This window comes from Podarcis bocagei (assembly GCF_964188305.1).
Source record: "Podarcis bocagei genome assembly, chromosome: 11".
Classification (NCBI taxonomy): Eukaryota; Metazoa; Chordata; class Lepidosauria; order Squamata; family Lacertidae; genus Podarcis; species Podarcis bocagei.
The window spans coordinates 57,176,524-57,196,091 of NC_138136.1; the positions used below are offsets into that span (position 1 = coordinate 57,176,524).

Genomic DNA, 19,568 nt, shown 5'->3' on the forward strand with positions numbered 1-19,568 from the left:
AGAGAATATTCTTACTCCTTGATAACCCAGGTACAGAGTGGTAACCCTACCATATGCAAAGGTTTGGTCCACCAACAGCTACTGCCGTTGCATAAGGAAAGATCATTTTGTAGCGACCAATATCAGAACTGAAACAACTGCATGAATGCCGTTTCGAACTGTCAAGGCATTTAAGGAGTCTTGAGGAACAAAGGGCATTGCCCACATATTATTCAGAAACTGCCCCAGATGTACTAATGATTGAAGCCAACACTGGTCAGGAATCAAGCAAAACAACTTTGTCTGGATGTGCAATGGACTCTACAGCTAAAGGTGACTGGACAAACATGAACATCTAAGTGCCCAATGAGTCCAGCTGCCATTATGTTGCTGCCTAAGTCCTATCAGCCCTTGCAAGAGAACAGAAGGCATGCGGGAAAGGAGAAATCCCGGCTTGCAGCAAATGCCACAATCTGGGCCAGGGAATCGTTCTAAAGCCAAGGGGCATAACCCCAAGAGTTGTTGAAGCCCAGCAGTGCTCAGCCAAGTTTTTAAAAGAAGGTAAAATCAAGGGTCATTTCTCATGTTAGTATGAAAAGCAAAGGTACACTTACAGATTAACACCTCATCTCTGAAGATGCACACACACACACACAAGGAAACTCCAATCCCCTCCCATTCTTTTTCATCCACATGAAGTGATCCATATTTGTGGCAAAGCTTCCCTTGCTGCTCCAGATTTCGCTGCTTTTCCTGCGGAAGCAATCAAATGAATGAAGGCAAAGCCGTGCTGGGTAATTCTCAGGGGTGACGGCTATGTAAGAGGATATGTTCTACTTTTGATCATACATGCTTTGCATACAGAGCCTCATGCTTTCCTCTGTAGGGTGGTAATATTCAGAGAAGCTACGGGAGGCTTCCTCTCTACGAGTTATTTCTTGCTCTGTTTCGAACAGAGTAGGTGCCAGTCACCCTGAGAAGAGATTGAACTGGGCCTACTCTGTAAACATTCGCCCAGCTGAGAAAATGCTTCCCTTGGAAGGGGAGTCCCTAGCGACCCAGCAGCCTCCTCTAATTCTTCTCTTGCTAAGAGGAGGACAGGAAGGATAGTGTGCTAAAGGTTTGTTAAAAACCAAAATTCCTTTGTACAAATGCAGCCCAGGGCAGAAGGATCCACTCTGGTGCTCATGTTCTGCTTTTACATACCTCCAGACACGTAGAGATACGGGTTAGGCTGCCTTTAAAGCTTAACATGAAAACCACACCTGAGATCAGAATTAGGTACTTTTGTGATGCGTCACTTCCTTGTGCTTTTGTTTGCTTCGGGTGAACGACAACAATAACAAAACAAAACAAAAAAAGGCTGTAACAATCTGGGCCAAATGACCAGTAACAGTACAGTAGTCTAAAGAGAAAAAATAAAATGCGTTATTATGAGGAGACTGAGCACTGAGCAAGCTACAAATTATGTTGAAAACCATCTTTAGGGTTTTAAACAGAGCTGCTCAGTGCATGCTAGAGGCCTTTTGTGATCAATTCCTGCTGGTTTTGCAACCAAATCAACTTGCGTTAGGAATGCCCCCGTCTAAGCTCCCACAGTTATACTACAATCATGATGGGGGCATTCAGAGCTATGAACAAATTGGGCCAGTGGTGTTATTTATTTATTTTTAAATAAAAAAAAATGCAAGGGGAAAAATAATAATAAAGCCCCACATGTACCAGCGACATCCGTTTTAGTGGTGAATTAAAGCAATTGTACGGCTCTCTAAAGGGTGTGGGTTGGAAGGTGTCGCTGCTGCTGTCAACGAATGCTCTAAATTAATCACACACAATGGAAAAAAACCTGGAAGTTGTCATTGAAGTACAGTGCCACTAAGTTTTCCGTAAGAGGGAAAGCTCCCTTTGACTACAGAGGGGTCAATATCTCAAGGAAAGTTCTTGATGATGCAATTTTAATTGGAGGGTGTCGGGGGGGGGAGGGGAGGAGGAGTTCAGAAGAGGAGGAAACCCTCCCGGAGGACTCTGAATTCCAGAATGCCAGGAGCAGAGGCTTTGAACACCGAGGCGATAACCAGAAACTTCTGTGCCACAAAAGGAAGAAGAGGGCTAAGTGAACTAGAAAACATAGTGAAGTTGCATTACAGTAGGTATTTGCGCCTGCTGTCCTCGTCCAGCGTGAGATCCACCACTTCGGGCGGCGAAGACCAATTCTGCGGGGGGGCCACACCTGTCCATGGTTCAGATTGCCGGGTGCACTGCAGGCCTGAGACGTGTTTCCGGGAAGACACACTCTGAATCACTCCTCCCCGAGGATGGACACATCTGCGGAAAACAAAGGGGAGACAAGAGACATTCCCGTCAAGGCTCACCTATTGGAGCACAAGGAGTGGTTTACACCAGTGGTTGTCAACCTGGTTCCTACAGCCCACTAGTGGACGTTTCAGGATTCTAGGTGGGCGGTAGAGGGTTCTGTGGCACAAGATGAATCCTCCTTCCATCAAGCACTGGTGGGCGGTAAGGAAATTTTACCATCAAGGAAGATGCATTAGTGGGCGGTAGGTATAAAAAGGTTGACAATCCCTGGTTTACACGGATGCATTAAGACCCTAATTTCTTTGGCAAAGGGATCACCAAAATAAATGCATCAAAGCAGGGAGAGGGAGACAGAAAAATTATGTCCAAGCATTGGCTAAAATTCTTAAGGAAATCAGCCCTGAGTGCTCACTGGAAGGACAGATCCTGAAGCTGAGGCTCCAATACTTTGGCCACCTCATGAGAAGAGAAGACTCCCTGGAAAAGACCCGGATGTTGGGAAAGATGGAGGGCACAAGGGGATGACAGAGGACGAGATGGTTGGACAGTGTTCTTGAAGCTGCCAGCCTGAGTTTGACCAAACTGCGGGAGGCAGTGGAAGACAGGAGTGCCTGGCGTGCTCTTGTCCATGGGGTCACGAAGAGTCGGACACGACTAAACAACAACATTGGCTAAAATGTGATAAGGGAGGGGGTGTAAAGGGGCTTTTAAAGTGTAGCATAATTTGGAGGAATTAACTTCATGTGTGAAATGGGCACCAAAGGATAATCACCGAACCGTCCTTACAATTTATATAAGCGCTTGAGGGTGTTTCAAAGCACTTCCCTTGGATTGCAACCACGCCTGACTAGATCAAAGTAACGAGAAATATCATCCTGTGCCAGTTTTCTTTTAATGACATGGCTTAAAAAGGCCACCTGCCTTTCGCATTCTATGTAATTTTGCAGAGCTGTCAATGCACCTGAGAGAGCATCCCGCTTCCAGATTTCCAATAACTGTTTTAGCGTTCAAAAGGTAGCTCTGGTATTTGAAAGGTGAAGCCGCTTACAGCCTGTATTCCCCTTGCCACAGATGGAGAAACCTGGGATTAGAGCTACATCGCGTGCCAGTGGCCAGAAGGTCCTACAGGGTCAGCGAAGGGCTAACTCTCGCCCGGTTGGATACCTGCCATTGGCCAGACACCAAGGCCACCTGCAGCTTCGCTCCCTAGAAAGAGGAGCATGAAACCAGGACGACAGTGACTGTCTGTGCCCAGATGCGGAGCAGGCTTCCTTGTGGTCCCCGGCAGCCAGTACCTGCGTAGAGTACCTGCCTTCACACTGGAAACTGAGGGGCAGTTGGGCTCTGCGCCTTTGCTCAAACGGTTCTTTGCTCTCACTTCTTGCCTTGCCTTTTGACACCTCACTGACTTCCTCCTCGGCTTCCACTTCACTTCCTCCTCTGCTTTCACTTCTCCCTATGTCTGGAATGCCTTTCTCCCCTGCCGCTTGAAACACTTCTTTCCTGTTTTAAAAAAACGATCTCCTTAAGACTCGGGTTCTCCCTTTGCTTTGCTCCCTTATGGTTTTGCTGCTTTGGTTCGTTTAAAAATAAGCTTGCAGCGGCTTGTAGCAGCTGTGCACACTATACGGTATGCTAAAAACACCCTTCTCTGTGCCCTGTGCCTCTGGGTTCGGCAGATTCCGTCACACCCAAATATCAATCAAATATCAATCATATATTTGACGCTAGGTCCATGTTTAATGTGTATGCACTTCCGGGGGTTAGACTGGGAAAAGGCAAGTCGTCTTAACAGAGGGAGGGAGGGAGAAAACCTACCCACAGGCGGAAAAAGGTAACATGACCAACTGATCTGCATTTTCTTCCTTTTCAAAAATTAATTCCAAGTATTTAGATGGACTCAGTGCTTAAAAGGGAAATTAGTACCTTGCGTGTTCCTGAACTCCCACGATCTCCACCTCGCTATCTGATGATGCTATATTAATTTCTTCATTGACCTGGGTGTTGCTGCTGGGGGCCTTGCCGCTTGCCAGGAATCCAGCATTCAAGTGATCTGTAGAAGGCAAAGAAAAAGGGCAACCCAGCCCAGATTCAGCAGCTTCATCACCCTTGCAGGAAATCCTTAGAAAGAAGCCGTTTCTCACCAAGGTCAAGCAAAGACCCATTCATCACACTGACATTGCAAAATATACCAGCCATGGATTGGGAGTGGGGGACGGGGAGAAGACTTTCCTTCCTGGCAGACCCTGTTTTTCTATAAAAACAGACCCTTCATATTTTTTATTTTTTATGATGGATTGCCACCAGGTCGAACCTGACACAGTCTACTGTCCACCTGCTAGAAAAGCTTCAGAGGGTCCCTTCCATCAGCCTAGCTCTACAAAAAAAAATAAACCCAAAGAGCACTTTTGGATTTACGAAAGGACCCAGAAGTTAACAAAACTTTGCGAAATATCCTTGGAGAGTATAAAAGTGTCCCTGAACAATTGTGTGGTCTGGAAGATTTTTGTGAGAAATTCCAGAGAAATATCTTTCTAAATCATTGACACAAACATCAGATCATTCAGAAAAGGTGGGGGAAAGGAAGGAAAAGGAAAAGTGACAAATCACACACACAGATTTGCAAATAAAAATAGAAGTGTCACAGTAAGTTAGTTTTACCTGCATGAGTCGGGCTTCTGTTAAGGGGCCAGCTTTTACTGGTCTCAGAATCCCATAAAAATGTTAGGCTTCACTCATGGTCTTTCATCCTTTGGAAGCATTTAATCAGAAGTTCAGATATTCTCTCTCTCTTTCTTTCACAATCTTTTCCAAGGAACTGTGCACATGTTCTGAACCCTATTGGTTTGTATTACAAAAGGACTCGCTATTTTTGAGTAGCTGACGTATCGGGAGAAAAGGGATTAAACTCAGGATATGTATTGGGGAATGAAAGGAAGAATATCTGTCTGTTTTGGACTTTGAGAGAAGTGGTCAGCCACAGGTGCTCTCGGGGGCAATGTTTGCCTGCTTGGAATACAGCTTGTCTACAGTTCTCACTTCCATACATCACTACTGGGAAAACCATAGCTTTCACTATACGGACCTTGCCAACAAAGGTCCGTATAGTTAAAGCTATGGTTTTCCCAGTAGTGATGTATGGAAGTGAGAGCTGGACCATAAAGAAGGCTGATCGCCGAAGAATGGATGCTTTTGAATTATGGTGCTGGAGGAGACTCTTGAGAGTCCCATGGACTACAAGAAGATCAAACCTATCCATTCTGAAGGAAATCAACCCTGAGTGTTCACTGGAAGGACAGATCCTGAAGCTGAGGCTCCAATACTTTGGCCACCTTATGAGAAGAGAAGACTCCCTGGAAAAGACCCTGATGTTGGGAAAGATGGAGGGCACAAGGAGAAGGGGACACCAGAGGACGAGATGGTTGGACAGTGTTCTCGAAGCTACCAGCATGAGTTTGACCAAACTGCGGGGGGCAGTGGAAGACAGGAGTGCCTGGCGTGCTCTGGTCCAGGGGGTCACAAAGAGTCGGACACGACTAAACAACAACAACCATGCCAGTTCAGCCATATTTACAATGTGTACACTTAAGTTTTCTAATAGCGAGCAGTGGAAAGAATGGGTTTGCATGCCTAGTTGCTGCAGGCTTGATGACCTCAGGCTACAGATGAAGAGTCACGGCGGGGGGACAACAGCGTAGGCCAGGTGCAGGAGCTAACGTAGGACTGGGACAATGTTCCCCTACTCACCTGTCTCAGCATTCAGCTCTTCTAGCAGCCCTCTCGTCCTCCAAGTAGGCCCAGTGTCCTGGTTAGCGACAGAACTGTTGTGCTCTTGGACTACCGCAGCTGCCAATAGATTGTCTACATTCACCACTTCCGGGTCGGAATTTGTGTCCGAGATATCATAGTGAGCCACAACCGGAGCTCCATCTGGGAAGGAAAGAAAACCCGCAGCTATTAAGACCGCAAGCGGCTCAGAGGAAGCACAAACTCTACTGCTGCTTTGCTGTCTCTATACCGAGCGTTAGCATTTGAATACTAAACAAATCAAAAGCAGGGACAGAACTGCCAACTTTCATTTGATCCAGATCAGCCTTCTCGGATGGGGTGTCCACCAGCTGCTTTGGACTACAACTCCCAGCTGATGGGAACTGTAGTCCAAAATATCTGGGTGGCCCCAGGTTGCAGAAGGCTGATGCAGACCATAAACGTCATTTGTTGAAGTAATATGCAAGGAAATGCTTTACATAATGCCAATATTATTTATCTAAAGTATTACTGGCAATGAAATATACTGTATTTTTCGCTCTATAAGATGCACCAGACCACAAGACACACCTAGTTTTTGGAGGAGGAAAACAGGAAAAAAATATCTTGAATCTCAAAAGCCAGAACAGCAAGAGGGATCGCTGCACAGTGAAAGCAGCAATCTCTCTTGCTGTTCTGGCTTCTGTGATAGCTGTGCAGCCTGCATTCGCTCCATAAGACGCACACACATTTCCCCTTACTTTTTAGGAGGGAAAGGTGAGTCTTATAGAGCAAAAAATACGGTACTTAATATTTCCCACAAAAGAATAATAGAATCATAGTTGGATGGGACTCTGAGGCTCCTCTCGTTCAACCCCCTGCAGTGCAGGAATATGCAGCTGTCCCATGCGGGGATTGAACCTGCAACCCTGGTGTTATCAGCACTGTGCTTTAACCACCTGAGCAATCCAGTTAAAACTATCACCGGGCTACTTTGTGCAGATCTTATAGATCTGCCCTATTTCTCCCCTTTAACTGAACTTTGTATATCTGGGTGAGGCTTCCCTTGCCGGTGGTCTGGAAAGTGCAGTGAGTGTAGAATGCTGCAGTGCAGCTGCTGACAGGAATGAGACCCTCTCAGCACACCACAACTCGGCCCAAAGGTTTGCAGTGCCTGCTGATTTGCTACTGGGCCAAGTATTCCTATTGGTATATAAAGCCCTTAATACCTTGGGGCCTGCATGCTTGAGGGACCGTAGTGGGCCTCTCATGCCTTCTCCACCACTTTGATTTACAGGGCTTGCACTCTTACAAGTGTCTTATAATAATCATTCCACGTCTGCCCAACTTTCAGGGTGGCAGCAACCATGCCATGGAACTCCCTGCGTGTTAGCGCTATTCAGGCACTCTTGGTATACTGTTTTTTGATGCTTGCTAAGAAGACTTTGTCCAGACCTATCCAGATATGTACCTGCTTTTAGTTCTGTTGATTTTACCTGCATCTCATTATACTGCAGAATGCACACTGCTTAAGAGATTATTTTTTATTTTATTGAGTGGTTTATATTTATATTTTCTAAATCGGTAAACATCGGCATTTCTGCGCTTTTGAAGATTTTGAAAACTGTAAGCACGGATGCAGAAAAAGTGGTGCAGAAACATACATATGCGAACACATGAAGCTGCCTTATAATGAGTCTAATTATCATTGGTCCATGTGGCCTAGCAAGGTACACTCTGACTGACAGCAGCCCTCCAAGATCTGGGGAAGCTGCCCTGTTTACCTGAGATGCTCTAACTCAGTGTTTCTCAACCTGTGGGTCCCCAGATGTTGTTGGACTACAACTCCCATCATTCCTAGTCGGCATGACCAGTGTTCAGGGATGATGGGAGTTGTAGTCCAACAACATCTGGGGACCCACAGGTTGAGAAACACTGCTTTAACTGGAAATGCAAAGGGCTGCATGCAGATAATCTACTCTACCAACGAGCTATGGAAAAGGTATGTCACATTTCATCTGGCAACTTACAATTAAGGGGGGCAGATGAGGACAAACCCTCCTTTTCGATTCACTCATCTAACACACCGACAAAAGAATTCACATCAATTCTTTCCAAAATTACAGCAGGGTATTTTTGTTGCTAAGTGAGAGGAGGGTGCGGGGGGAGAGTGAAGAGCGCCAGATGGACTGCAAGCGAAGCACGGCATGCCTGTTCTCAATATAGCTGCCTTAGAAACAACCATCTACTCCTATGAAAGTGGGAGAGAGGAAGGGAATGGGAAAAGCAGCAACTATGTAGACTGAAGAATCAACCGTTCAGGCTAGGCAATGAGGCAAAGTCAAGATTTGGCTGTCGGAAACACGCAACTTCCTCATGGTCCTCCACATCCTGGTTTCTAGGAACAATAGTTTGCCTCAATGTCTGAGTTAAGCAAATTATGGGTATCACTACTCACAGTCTGCCTCCAAACAGAATGAGAAATCATGGTGTGAAGTGGGCTTCCAACTCTAGATTGGAGGCAACCCGCGATCTGAAGTACTCATAGTTTCAGACATCACAACAACTTATGATTACCGTAACCCAGGAAGCACAGAAGGTAACTGGCATGTGCAAGCACAGAGTGTGTTCCCAACGACCAAATTATGGTTTGTTTCATCTGCATTGAGCCAGGATCTCGCTAGTCCATGCAGTCATGCATTATCATGGTACAAGTCTTTGTGACACAGAAAAACACAGAGGCAGTCCCTTCTTTAATTTATATGGTTCAGAGTCTTGTCTGGAGACTAGACACCTGAAATGCTCAGTCTTCGAATAACCTGGCGGGGAATTATTTTTAAATGTTCTTGGGGTTTTCTGCTTTTTCAATGAGCAGCAGACCGCCTCCCACTCCCAATGTCACATCACAAACAGTTTTTGCTATTCTCCTCCATTTCAAACTCCTCCATTTCTACTATGAAGCATTGTGTGTTTCAGGTGTTCCTATGTGTCAGCATCAGTCTAAAGTTTCTTTAGGCATGCAAACAAGTTAAATGGATCTTTGGATTTTTAAAATGTGAAAGCAGCTTTCTGGTTCAGACCAAAGATCCACCTAAGTGCAACATTTTGCTTCTTTCAGCAGCCAACCAAATATTTTTGGAGGCGACAAGCTGCACATAAAGTCAATAGCCTCCTCTGCTTTTGCTCCCCAGTACTTAATATTTAGATTCCTATAGACTCCTATAAAAATGGAGGTTTCATAAAAGCCATCATCACTAATAGCTGTTTCTCCATGCATCTGACTTGTCCCCTTTAAAACCGCCATGCCGCGTAGTAGAACTGAATTTTGCAAAGTCTGCAATACACACCCCTTCTGGAGGTATTATTATTATTATTATTATTATTATTATTATTATTATTAATACCCCGCCCATCTGGCTGGGTTTTTTCAGCCACTCTGGGTGGCTCCCAACAGAATTAAAAGCACAATAGAACATCAAACATTAAAAACTTCCCTAAACAGGGCTGCAATCCATATTCTGAAAGAAAAACTCACTTTGCTGTCAAGAGAACTGACCCTCACTCTGTCCTGGCTGAAACAGAATATAAAAAGAATCCTTCCAGTGGCTAATGTGGGTGTGCAAATGGGATATGGAGCCCAATGATTTGCCAGACATCCTCAGTGAAAGGTTCTCATGTCACAAAGCTGGGGAAGACTTTGAGATTCCCTACTGCCAGTTTGGACAGAGGACCCTGGGCTAGATGGACCAATAAAAATGATTCAGTATAAAAGCAGTTATTCTCTTATATAAAATGGCTGCCAGCTACCATGCAGTATAAATCCCAGTGTAATCCGATATAGTAGAAGAATAATGTTCCATATTATGGGAAATGAAGCTAAAGTTTTAGGAATCTAAAAACCCAACTTTGGAGCAGACCCAAAGTTCATCCTGTTTCCCACAGCGGCCAACCAAATGCTCTGTTCAGAAACACAGGGATTTTGGTACGTTTTGGACTTCATTTCTCAAATAACTAAATAAACCAGGTAATTTAGCAAGACGTTTCTTAATTCCATAAGGAACCATTTAAAGTATCCCGAAATCAGTTCTGTAAATTACGTTAAAGAAACGTACAGAAGATTCAGGATAAACCAGCCTCAATAATAACCTGCTTCCTGAAACAATGTCAGAGTTGCAAAAATTAAGACAGATTCAACTTAAATAAAAGGTAAATGGAATGGTTAACTACTAGTATGTACAAAGGGGACAATGGACCAACACCAAACACTGATGATTGTAATGCGGGGAGGAATCATAGCCAGTTGCAGATTGACATTTGCTGTTGAAAATAGGGCTTTAAACTTTATATGCAAGGGTAAGAATTTTTTTAGGTGGGAAGTGAGAATGTGTGTTACAACACTAACTGGCGTGCAGAGTTAAGCAAAGGCGTAATTTTCCGCCCCACAATATCATCAGAGTTCAGTGCAATATGGTATCAATTGACATTACATGGTCAATAAAAAATGTTTTGAGTGCAGAAGATACGAGGGTCAAGTACAATATTGACTGTTTCTTATCTAGCCAATTAAGGAGCTACTCATAATTTTTTCATGTTTTGCAAATGAGTTTACTTTAATTGTCAGTAATATTGTCAAAAGTCGAATCGGACAGGTCTAAATGAGCCAAATTGTATTTAGACAATAACTGGAGTAAAGTCAAAATTGTACCACTCCTACATGTATAATCATGCAAAAATGTATAATAAATGTATATACATGCAGAGTGATATTCTTATCACCTACCCAGAGAATAACTTGGGTGAAAGTCTTCATCAGTAGGAAATACAAGCATAAACTTGCTATCTGTAGCTCCAACTCCTGTATCTTCCACACTTCCAAACAGCACACCTTATAACTTAGCTTAAATTTTTAGCATACATTGAACAAACAGTTTACATGCTGAACAATAATTAACATTTGTCAATTATGAAAATAAATATTTAAACTAGGTTTCTTTAAAAGAAAAACTGGCAAAAATCAAATGCCCTAAAACTGTCAATGGAAGAGTTGTGTTATTTGATTGTTTTGGACTCTCAAATGAGATTGGGGAAAGGGAAATTCCTATGCATGTTTGCATTAATCCAGAAGCAGCCCAGGCAAAAGGCAAATGAAGCCGATCATGGGCAGGTGAGGGGAAAGACAGGAAGGTGAATAATCTCTTGCACAAGCCCTGCTGGACTTAAGGGGAGCCATACAAGGGCATTCAATGAGACCTGTACAGGGAAGAAACTGGCAGAATGAATCCCTTTTTTACTGGTGGTGGGGTGGCTTATGAATTTTCTGACTCAGGCTGCAATACACTTGGAAACAAGTTCCATTTAACACACTAGGAATTGTTTCTGAGTAAATATGCAAAGGACTGGGTTACATGGCACCAAAAGTTTTTGTCTAGGCCCTGGCTAAAACAGCTGTCCTTTTAGGAAATTCACAATGCAATGTCCTGCAACTTTGCCTTTTCTCTCAATCTGCAAAGCCGACTGCCCTCTGTTATGTTGTTCACTTCTGTATCACACAGAAGGGAATGGCTATAGTTATGCAGGTTTATTAGTGGCAAGCATTGGTTTCCATAGCAGAATGGAAGCCTACAATAAGAATAGGTAGAAATTCAGGGATGAGATCCCGGTGCCCAAGAAAATTGACACTTTCCCCATACTTGCATTGGATAGAACAAGGGGAATCTTAAGTTAGTGTCCTCCCAACTCTGATGCGGGTGGCGCTGTGGGTTAAACCACAGAGCCTAGGACTTGCCGATCAGAAGGTTGCTGGTTCGAATCCCCACAACAGGATGAGCTCCTGTTGCTTGGTCCCTGCTCCTGCCAACCTAGCAGTTCAAAAGCACGCCAGTGCAAGTAGATAAATAGGTACCGCTCCGGCGGGAAGGTAAATGGCATTTCCGTGCGCTGCTCTGGTTCGCCAGAAGCGGCTTAGTCATGCTGGCCACATGACCCGGAAGCTCTATGCCGGCTCCCTCAGCCAATAAAGCGAGATGAGCACCGCAACCCCAGAGTCGGCCACGACTGGACCTAATAGGCAGGAGTCCCTTTACCTTTACCCTCTGCTTCAGTTCAATGTGCACACCCCACACTCCTGTGCACAAGGGCGCCCCATTAACTTTGGCAGAGGCAGCAATATGGTACATGCAAGAGATTGCTTACTGGAAGCTGCCACCTCCACTGAAATGAATGGGGAAGCCCCAGTGGGGAAGGCAACTCTACACATCCAAACAAAATGGAAGGCAAGAGAAACAAAGCTTTGGGAAACAATTGCATTGAAGAAAGGGCGGGGGAGGAAATAAGCTCCATATTTGGGGATGAGAAACAAACGACCAGTGGGTTATCAGATGCAAAGGCAGAAAATATCATCTAGAAGCAGGAGCCCCACCTGGGCAGGCTAAAGGCCCAGGTGGTCGAGAAACTTGCTTCCCTCAATGACCAACCAGCCACCCTCCTAGAAACACATGAGGGCAGTGGGTCTCCACTGGTGTTACTTCCAAACAAGAAATATTCAGTGGCTCACTTCTTCTGAGCATGGAGCATTTAGCCTTCATGCTTAATTGGCAGGCCAATTCTTTTTGGATTTGTCTAATCTTTTAAATAAAAAAACAAGCATGGAGCTACAGGCCACCACTTCATCCTGAAGCTGCAAATTCCCTGAATCACAAGTCTCCTAAGAGGAGTACCTTTCTCTTGTCTGTCCTGAGCCTACTGACAATCAATTGCACACAACTCATCCGGTTAACTGACGTTCGCATCCAAGCCGATGCAAATGTGTGAGGCTTGGCAAGGATGGCTCTGCAACACAACTTGCCAACCAGCTCACGTTTGCTTGGTGAACAGCAGAGAGAGACGTCTCCATTGGGAAACTGACATGGAAAAATAAAACCCAGCATGGCGTTTTCACATCCGCAATTTCAGAATGCACACCAAGGGGGCTGCCGGATCCTGCCACATTAAGAAGAGCCTGAAATATCCAGCCCAGAGGCATTTTTAATCCAGCATCATGTTTCGCACACATGAAGCTGCCTCATATGGAGACAGACCATTAGCCCATCAAGCCCAGCTTTGCTGCTCTGACTCTAAGGTGTCAGCTCTTGTAAAGCAGGGATGTCCAACGGTTCGACTGCGATCGACAGGTCGATCCCTGACTACTAGCGGTCGATCGCGGGCTCTTTTTTCTCCACGGGGGGAGAAAGAACATCCGCCCCTGCCTTCTCGCTCTGTTCTTCAATTGCGCATGAACGCAAAAATGGAAGACCGAGTTATCGCTGCACAGTTTCTTCATTTGCTGAGCGATCGTTTGGTGTGTCACTTTTGCCTCCCCCCTAAAAAAAGATCAACAACTGCTCCCCCCCCCAAAATCTGAGATTGAGCTTGGGACCTTGCGCATGATAGGCAAATACCTCTAGATGCTCGTAGGATTGTAACTATTTATCCTAGTAGCCATGAGAAGCGTTGACTGTGAATACTGAGGACTCAATTCACGATCATAGCTGAAATAGGGCCACTGAGAAAAAAGAGGTAGTTGTTTGGACAAACTGCAAGGTTGCAGAAGTATCAAAAAAAAACCCTTTGAAATGGAGCAGCTCCCCATCTCCCCAAAAAACAATGGGATTGTGAATGATCTGTGGTTACCAAACGCTACCAAGGGATGTTGGAAAAGAAAACCAGAAAACCAGTGGTGGAGCGAATTGGCTTGCTTAAGCTTATAAAATCCTAAAGGAAGGCATGGCTTGTTCCTTCGTATTATTGAGATCTGCATTAATGGCAAAAGTGGTCACCCCAGATAACTATGGAGTGGAAAGCTTTGCTTAAGAAATTCTGGCTCATGGCTTAAGCAGGCCTCCATGTCTTTCTTACAGATGGAAATGTCTCTGCCTAGACCACTGTTTCCCAAACTTGGGTCTCCAGCTGTTTCCATTATCCCTAGCTAGGAAGACCAACAGTCAGGGATGATGGGAATTGTAGTCTGAAAAATAGCTGGAGACCCAAGTTTGGGGGACACTGGCCTAGACTCTGGAATATGGGGGGCAGAAATGCTGCCAAGGCCTTAAAACTATACACCAGTTATGAAGAAGATACAGGTTTGTTCTCCTGCATTTTAGCAGCTCTGAGTGACCTTCATGAATCTCCATGTCCCCTCATCAGGCATGAAAGCATGCCAAGTATCTTAAAACAATTGGAAACTGTTTTCTGCAGGCGCCCAACACGTCCTTCACCAATATAGAACTAAATTTTAGTGAGAAAAAGTGGAGTGAGAGAAATGAACAAATAAGGACACAGGAAAAAATGAGGTGTCAAGATCCAAATGCAACTGTACCTCAGTGCTAGGACTCACTTTTTCAAGCAACTTGATTTTATTTTATTGTTCCTTTCACTAAGAGTTTTTCTGAGGACAACTGGCGCTCAGGTTGCCTCAGCCTTCACTGTGGGAGCTTTGAACACCTTCTTCCTTTGGTCTTTTATGCTACTCCTGGCCATTTTTTCTGAGTCAGGCTTCTGGAATTGAATATTTGGCTCCTGACCAGTTCTGAATAAATGCCTTTTCTTTAGTTTTTATTTCCCCTAAGGTTATGTTTATCTTCCTGGGATGCTCAGGCTGCACTCTTCATGCTGTAAACATTTTTAAATCTATTTTTATCTTAATTAATTTCCTATTTGGACCATTCAGGATGTTGAATTCATTTACCTCCAGTTCCCTCTCCCACTGCCCCAAGAACCTGTTCCTTGGATCCCTCCTTGCATAGGTATCTATCACTTAATCCTTATTCTTTATTTTACAATACTATATACTGGACAATTTAGTAAGCTTTTAGCTAGTTTGGACTGGTAGAAGTTGAAGGAAAAAGCTGTTTAGGGCAACGTAATATGCATGCTTTAGTGGCAGCTGTTTTGTTAAATATTTTTATTTGCCAATTATTTTTTCATTACACATTGTGTATCTCTTTAGATCTCCATTGTGTTACCTTATTCTTTAATTTTCTACTGTTTCTGTATTTAATCTCATTTGCACCCCTCCCTCAGTTAATATGAATTTCATATTGTTCCTTTCCACTTTTATACCGATCTTACATAAAAAATTATGAATTTTTTTCTAACAATGCCAAGTTTGCATGTTTTCATCGTATGTCTGCTTACATTGAAGCAAATCTTTCAGGTTTCCTGCATTCTGAGTGTGACGCTGGCTCCTTCCTGGTTAGCACTACTAGTTCAAGAGAGCGACACTTAAGAATCTATTTTCAGCTCTCTCCTTCCCAATTTTTGTTGTCGTTCCTGAGGACGAGACTTAAACCAATGGGTTTGAATGGCAAGAAAATGGATCCTGGCTAAACATTAGGAAGAGTGATGGTAGAAGCTGTTTGTCTGTGGAATAGCCTTGGAAAAGCTCATTCGGAAAGCATCCATGTTGCATGCAGATGACACCAGGTCCAATTCCTGGGATCTCCAGGTAGGACTGTGAATGTCCCCTGCCTGGAACTCTGGAGAGCCACTGCAATTCAGGACAATGCTGAGCTAGATAGACCAACAGCAGCTTTCTAACTTCTATACCCCTTTTTATGCAGAAGCTGGAAGAAGATCCTCTGGGAATGGTGTAATAGGGAATTTCCTGCATTGGCAGCAGTTTGGAGTAGAAGCTATGGATCCCTTCCACCTACAGTGGTACCTTGGTTCTCAAACGCCTTGGGACTCAAATACCTTGGAACCCAAACACTGCAAGTAAGTGTTCCAGTTTGAGAACTTTTTTCAGAAGCCAAACGTGCTCCGTTTTGAGTGCCACGCTTCCTATTTGAGTCCCACACTTCCGTTTTGAGTGTTAGGCTGAGGTCTGTCTGTTTCTGCTATTTATTTTGCCGGTTTTGTTTTTGTGGCTCTTTTTGTTTTGTTTTTGTGACTGTGTGGAACCCAGTTCAGCTACTGACTAATTGTGTGACTGCAGTACATTGTTTATTGCTTTCATTTTAAGGATCAATGATCTTGTTAGATAGTAAAATTCATGTTAAACTATTGTTTTAGGGGTTGCTTTTAAAAGTCTGGAACGGATTAATCCATTTTGCATTCCTCTCTATGGGAAAGCGCGCCTTGGTTTTGGAACGGACTTCCGGAACGGATTGAGAACCAAGGTACCACGGTATTGTGATTGCAACCCTGAAGCAGGAGCACGTCTATCAGGTGAACGAATGCATGCTGCAAAATTTTGCTTCGGGTACCACTTGTCGTCACCAAATCCAGCCTTACAACAGTGGCAAAAGATGACAAAGTGATTTCTTTAAAAAACAAACAAACTTTCCAATCGGGAGTAAAACAAGTAGAGCCAAGCAGCACGTAGGGAGCTGCAATTATTGTTACTACTAGTGGAAGACCTCAGCACTGGCAGGTTTGTTTCTTTACCATTAGAAACCTTGGTGCAGAAACATGCTGGTTCTTAGAAGAAGCCTCTGCCTCCCTAGATCTCTGCCTTCTCTGCATTTGCTTCCTCAAATGCTTTGTCAACAAACAACTCAAACCACTTTGGCAAACTATACGGCAAAAACAACAGTAACGCTTGGTTACATCAGAGGCTTTACAGCCACCTTCCCCAACTTGGTGCCCTCCAGCTGTTGCTGGACGGCAAAAGGGCAACCAAAATTATCAAGGGGATGGAGCGACCTGCCTCTGAATAAAGGCAGCAGCATTTGGGACTACTTAGGTTTAGGGACGCAGGTGGCGCTGTGGGTTAAACCACAAAGCCTAGGGCTTGCCGATCAGAAGGTCAGCGGTTCAAATCCCCGCGACGAGGTGAGCTCCCGTTGCTCAGTCCCTGCTCCTGCCCACCTAGCAGTTCGAAAGCACGTCAAAGTGCAAGTAGATAAATAGGTACCGCTCCAGTGAGAAGGTAAACGGCGTTTCCGTGCGCTGCTCTGGTTTAGCAGAAGCAGCTTAGTCATGCTGGCCACATGACCCGGAAGCTGTACGCCGGCTCCCTCGGCCTATAGAGCAAGATCAGCACCGCAAAGCCGGAGTCGTCCGCGACTGGACCTAATGGTCAGGGGTACCTTTACCTGTTCCTAAGTTTAGGGAAGAGGCAAGTAAGAGGCGACATGGTACAAGTTTATAAAGCTATTTGTGGCATGGGGAAAGTGGAGAGAGAGAAGTTTTTCTCACTCTTTCAGAGCACTAAAACTTGGGGAAGCTGAGAGATAAAAGAAATTACTTCTTCACACAGCTAAAATGATGGAACTTGCTCCAACAGGAGGTAGTGACGGCCACCAACTTGGATGATTTTTAAAAGGATTGGATGAATCCATGGAAGAAAAGGCTATCAATGGCTACCGAGCCATGATAGCTATGCTCTGCCTATAGTCAAAGGCAGTAATGCTTTTGAATGCCAGCTTCTGGAAGCCACGGTGGTGGAGTGAGAGAGTGCTCTTGCATTTGGGATCTGTTTGTGGGATTCCCAGAGGGATCTGGTTGGTCACTGTGGGAACAGGGTGCCGGAGTAGTGAGCCATTGGCCTGATCCAGCTTAGCTCTTCTTAACTCTCATCCTAACAGACGTTTCCATTATGGAAAGCGTTTATGGGGGTGAAGCGCCACAATGTCTGGAGGGTTCCAGATTAGAGAAAGCTAATGCCCAGTGAAGTTTACAAAAATAAATTGATAAAACAACATGGGGCATTATAGCGTCGATGCAGAGGTAAGTGGCTTCAGAAACCAGGTAGAAGCGAAAAGCGAAAGATGTATGGAACTGAAAGGAGAGGGGAGATGTAAAAGTTTCCCAAGCAACACCTGAGGCAGTTTAGCTAGATTTTAAAATAAACCTCACAAAACCTCCCACCCACCCCCCAAAAAAGGGTTGGCTTTATATTTTACATTGTAATAAGAATTTTATTAATAGCTATATTAATTCTAGGTTACAATAGTTACATTTCTGAATTTATACATTTTGGCAAGGAATACACATTTATAAATACAGTAAAAGAATAGCATAACCATATTCTCTCCAAAATCATAAAGTGAAAAGAATTTTAAGAGAAATTAACATTACTTCACCCTTCATTGAACAAAGCTGCTCCCACCCCGTCAAGATCTTTTCACTGGGTTGGGGTGGAGGAATTATGCATTTGATATACGTTGCTTATACTTGGTTTAAATATTAAAACCCAAACAAAATCATGAAAGTATATGCAACGGGTGATATCCAATATTAGTGATAAATCAGGTAAGCCCTCTTATTTCTAATCTGAATATAACTCAGTTGGGTATTATCCATTAAGAACCAATTCAAGATAATTATTCCTTTCTCCCAAAAAAAATAAAGTTTACCAAGTAATAATTTCATGCCATGCAGTAAAGTGGACAGAAAAAATAATTTTCTGTAAGCAGTCATGAGGGGCATGACATGGCAAAGCTATGTTGGCACATTGAATTGAAATGTCTAGGGTTGACGCAGGCACCTTGAGAAAGTTATAACCTCCCCTCCTCTTGAACCCTAATCTATAAAATGGACATAACCACTTGCTATCATAGCAAAGGGAAAGACAATAAACATGTTGCCATACAAAACAAGTGATTTCTGAGCACAGGCTGTGAAGCTACACTGTACAGCAGTGATGGCCAAACTCGGCCGTCCAGCTGTTTGGGGACTACAACTCCCATCATCCCTAGCTAACAGGACCAGTGGTCAGCGATGATGGGAATTGTAGTCCCAAAACAGCTGGAGGGCCAAGTTTGGCCATCACTGCTGTACAGTATTTCATAATCTACTCAAATCAAAATTACATCAAGGTGACAACAACATGTGAGTGCGAGTGGTAGGGACTGAACATTCACAGTGTGACATGCATGTAACTGGTCATTGGCCTGAAAGCAGATGTTTTTCCTAATGGAAGAGATGAGAGTACCTCTTCAAAATTTGTCTCTCAACTCTCTCTCCTTGTCCTTTTTTCCAGAGATAACTGATACTAAAGCCCAACTAGGTTTAAACACAATTTCATACCCGGCTTGTAATTATTGGTAAAAACCTAACTTCAAGTAGCATTGGTTCATAGGTAGCAAATATTCTGCAAGTGGCTGGACTACAACTGCCACCATGCTGCGCATTACATGCTGCCAAGGGTGGATGAGAGTTGGACCCAAATAACATGGCTCTACATGAGGTAAATCTGCACTAAATCATGACTAAAGTGGGAGAGGGGAGCAACCAGGGGGCACTAAGAGGGGGAGGCAAACAGGAACATGTGTGCCCAAAGAACCTCCTGATAAAGGTGGTTAAGAAACTGCAAAATGTAATATCTGAAGGGAGATTTTGATGTGTTTTTCTTTCTGCACTGTGAAGGGTTTCCATAAATAAATTGCTGTCCTAAATTTGAATCTTTTACTTAAAAGACTAAGATAAAAATATAGAAATACTAACATCATGAGTTAAGGAGGGAGAGGGGAACTGGTCTATTTAAATTACAAGACATATATTAAAATAATGTAAATCGTATCAAAGATTAGTTTGTCACTCAGAAC

At 43.9% G+C, this 19,568-nt stretch overlaps 1 protein-coding gene across 6 annotated transcripts in view; it reads right to left on the reverse strand.

Moving 5' to 3' along the window:
* Positions 1-1,814: 1,814 nt before the first annotated feature.
* Positions 1,815-19,568, reverse strand: part of ARK2N (arkadia (RNF111) N-terminal like PKA signaling regulator 2N) — a 53,674-nt gene continuing 35,920 nt past the window's right edge. For 3 of the 6 annotated variants that reach the window (XM_081213009.1, XM_081213010.1, XM_081213011.1), the window contains 4 exons: positions 6,043-6,225; positions 4,222-4,348; positions 3,604-3,798; positions 1,815-2,304 (listed from right to left, as the gene is read on the reverse strand). In XM_081213009.1, the coding sequence (XP_081069135.1) occupies positions 2,121-2,304; positions 3,604-3,798; positions 4,222-4,348; positions 6,043-6,225 (689 nt within the window). In that variant the 3' untranslated portion in view covers positions 1,815-2,120. The remainder of the gene's footprint in view (positions 2,305-3,603; positions 3,799-4,221; positions 4,349-6,042; positions 6,226-19,568) is intronic. The other 3 variants (XM_081213013.1, XM_081213012.1, XM_081213014.1) reach the window with 3 other exon arrangements.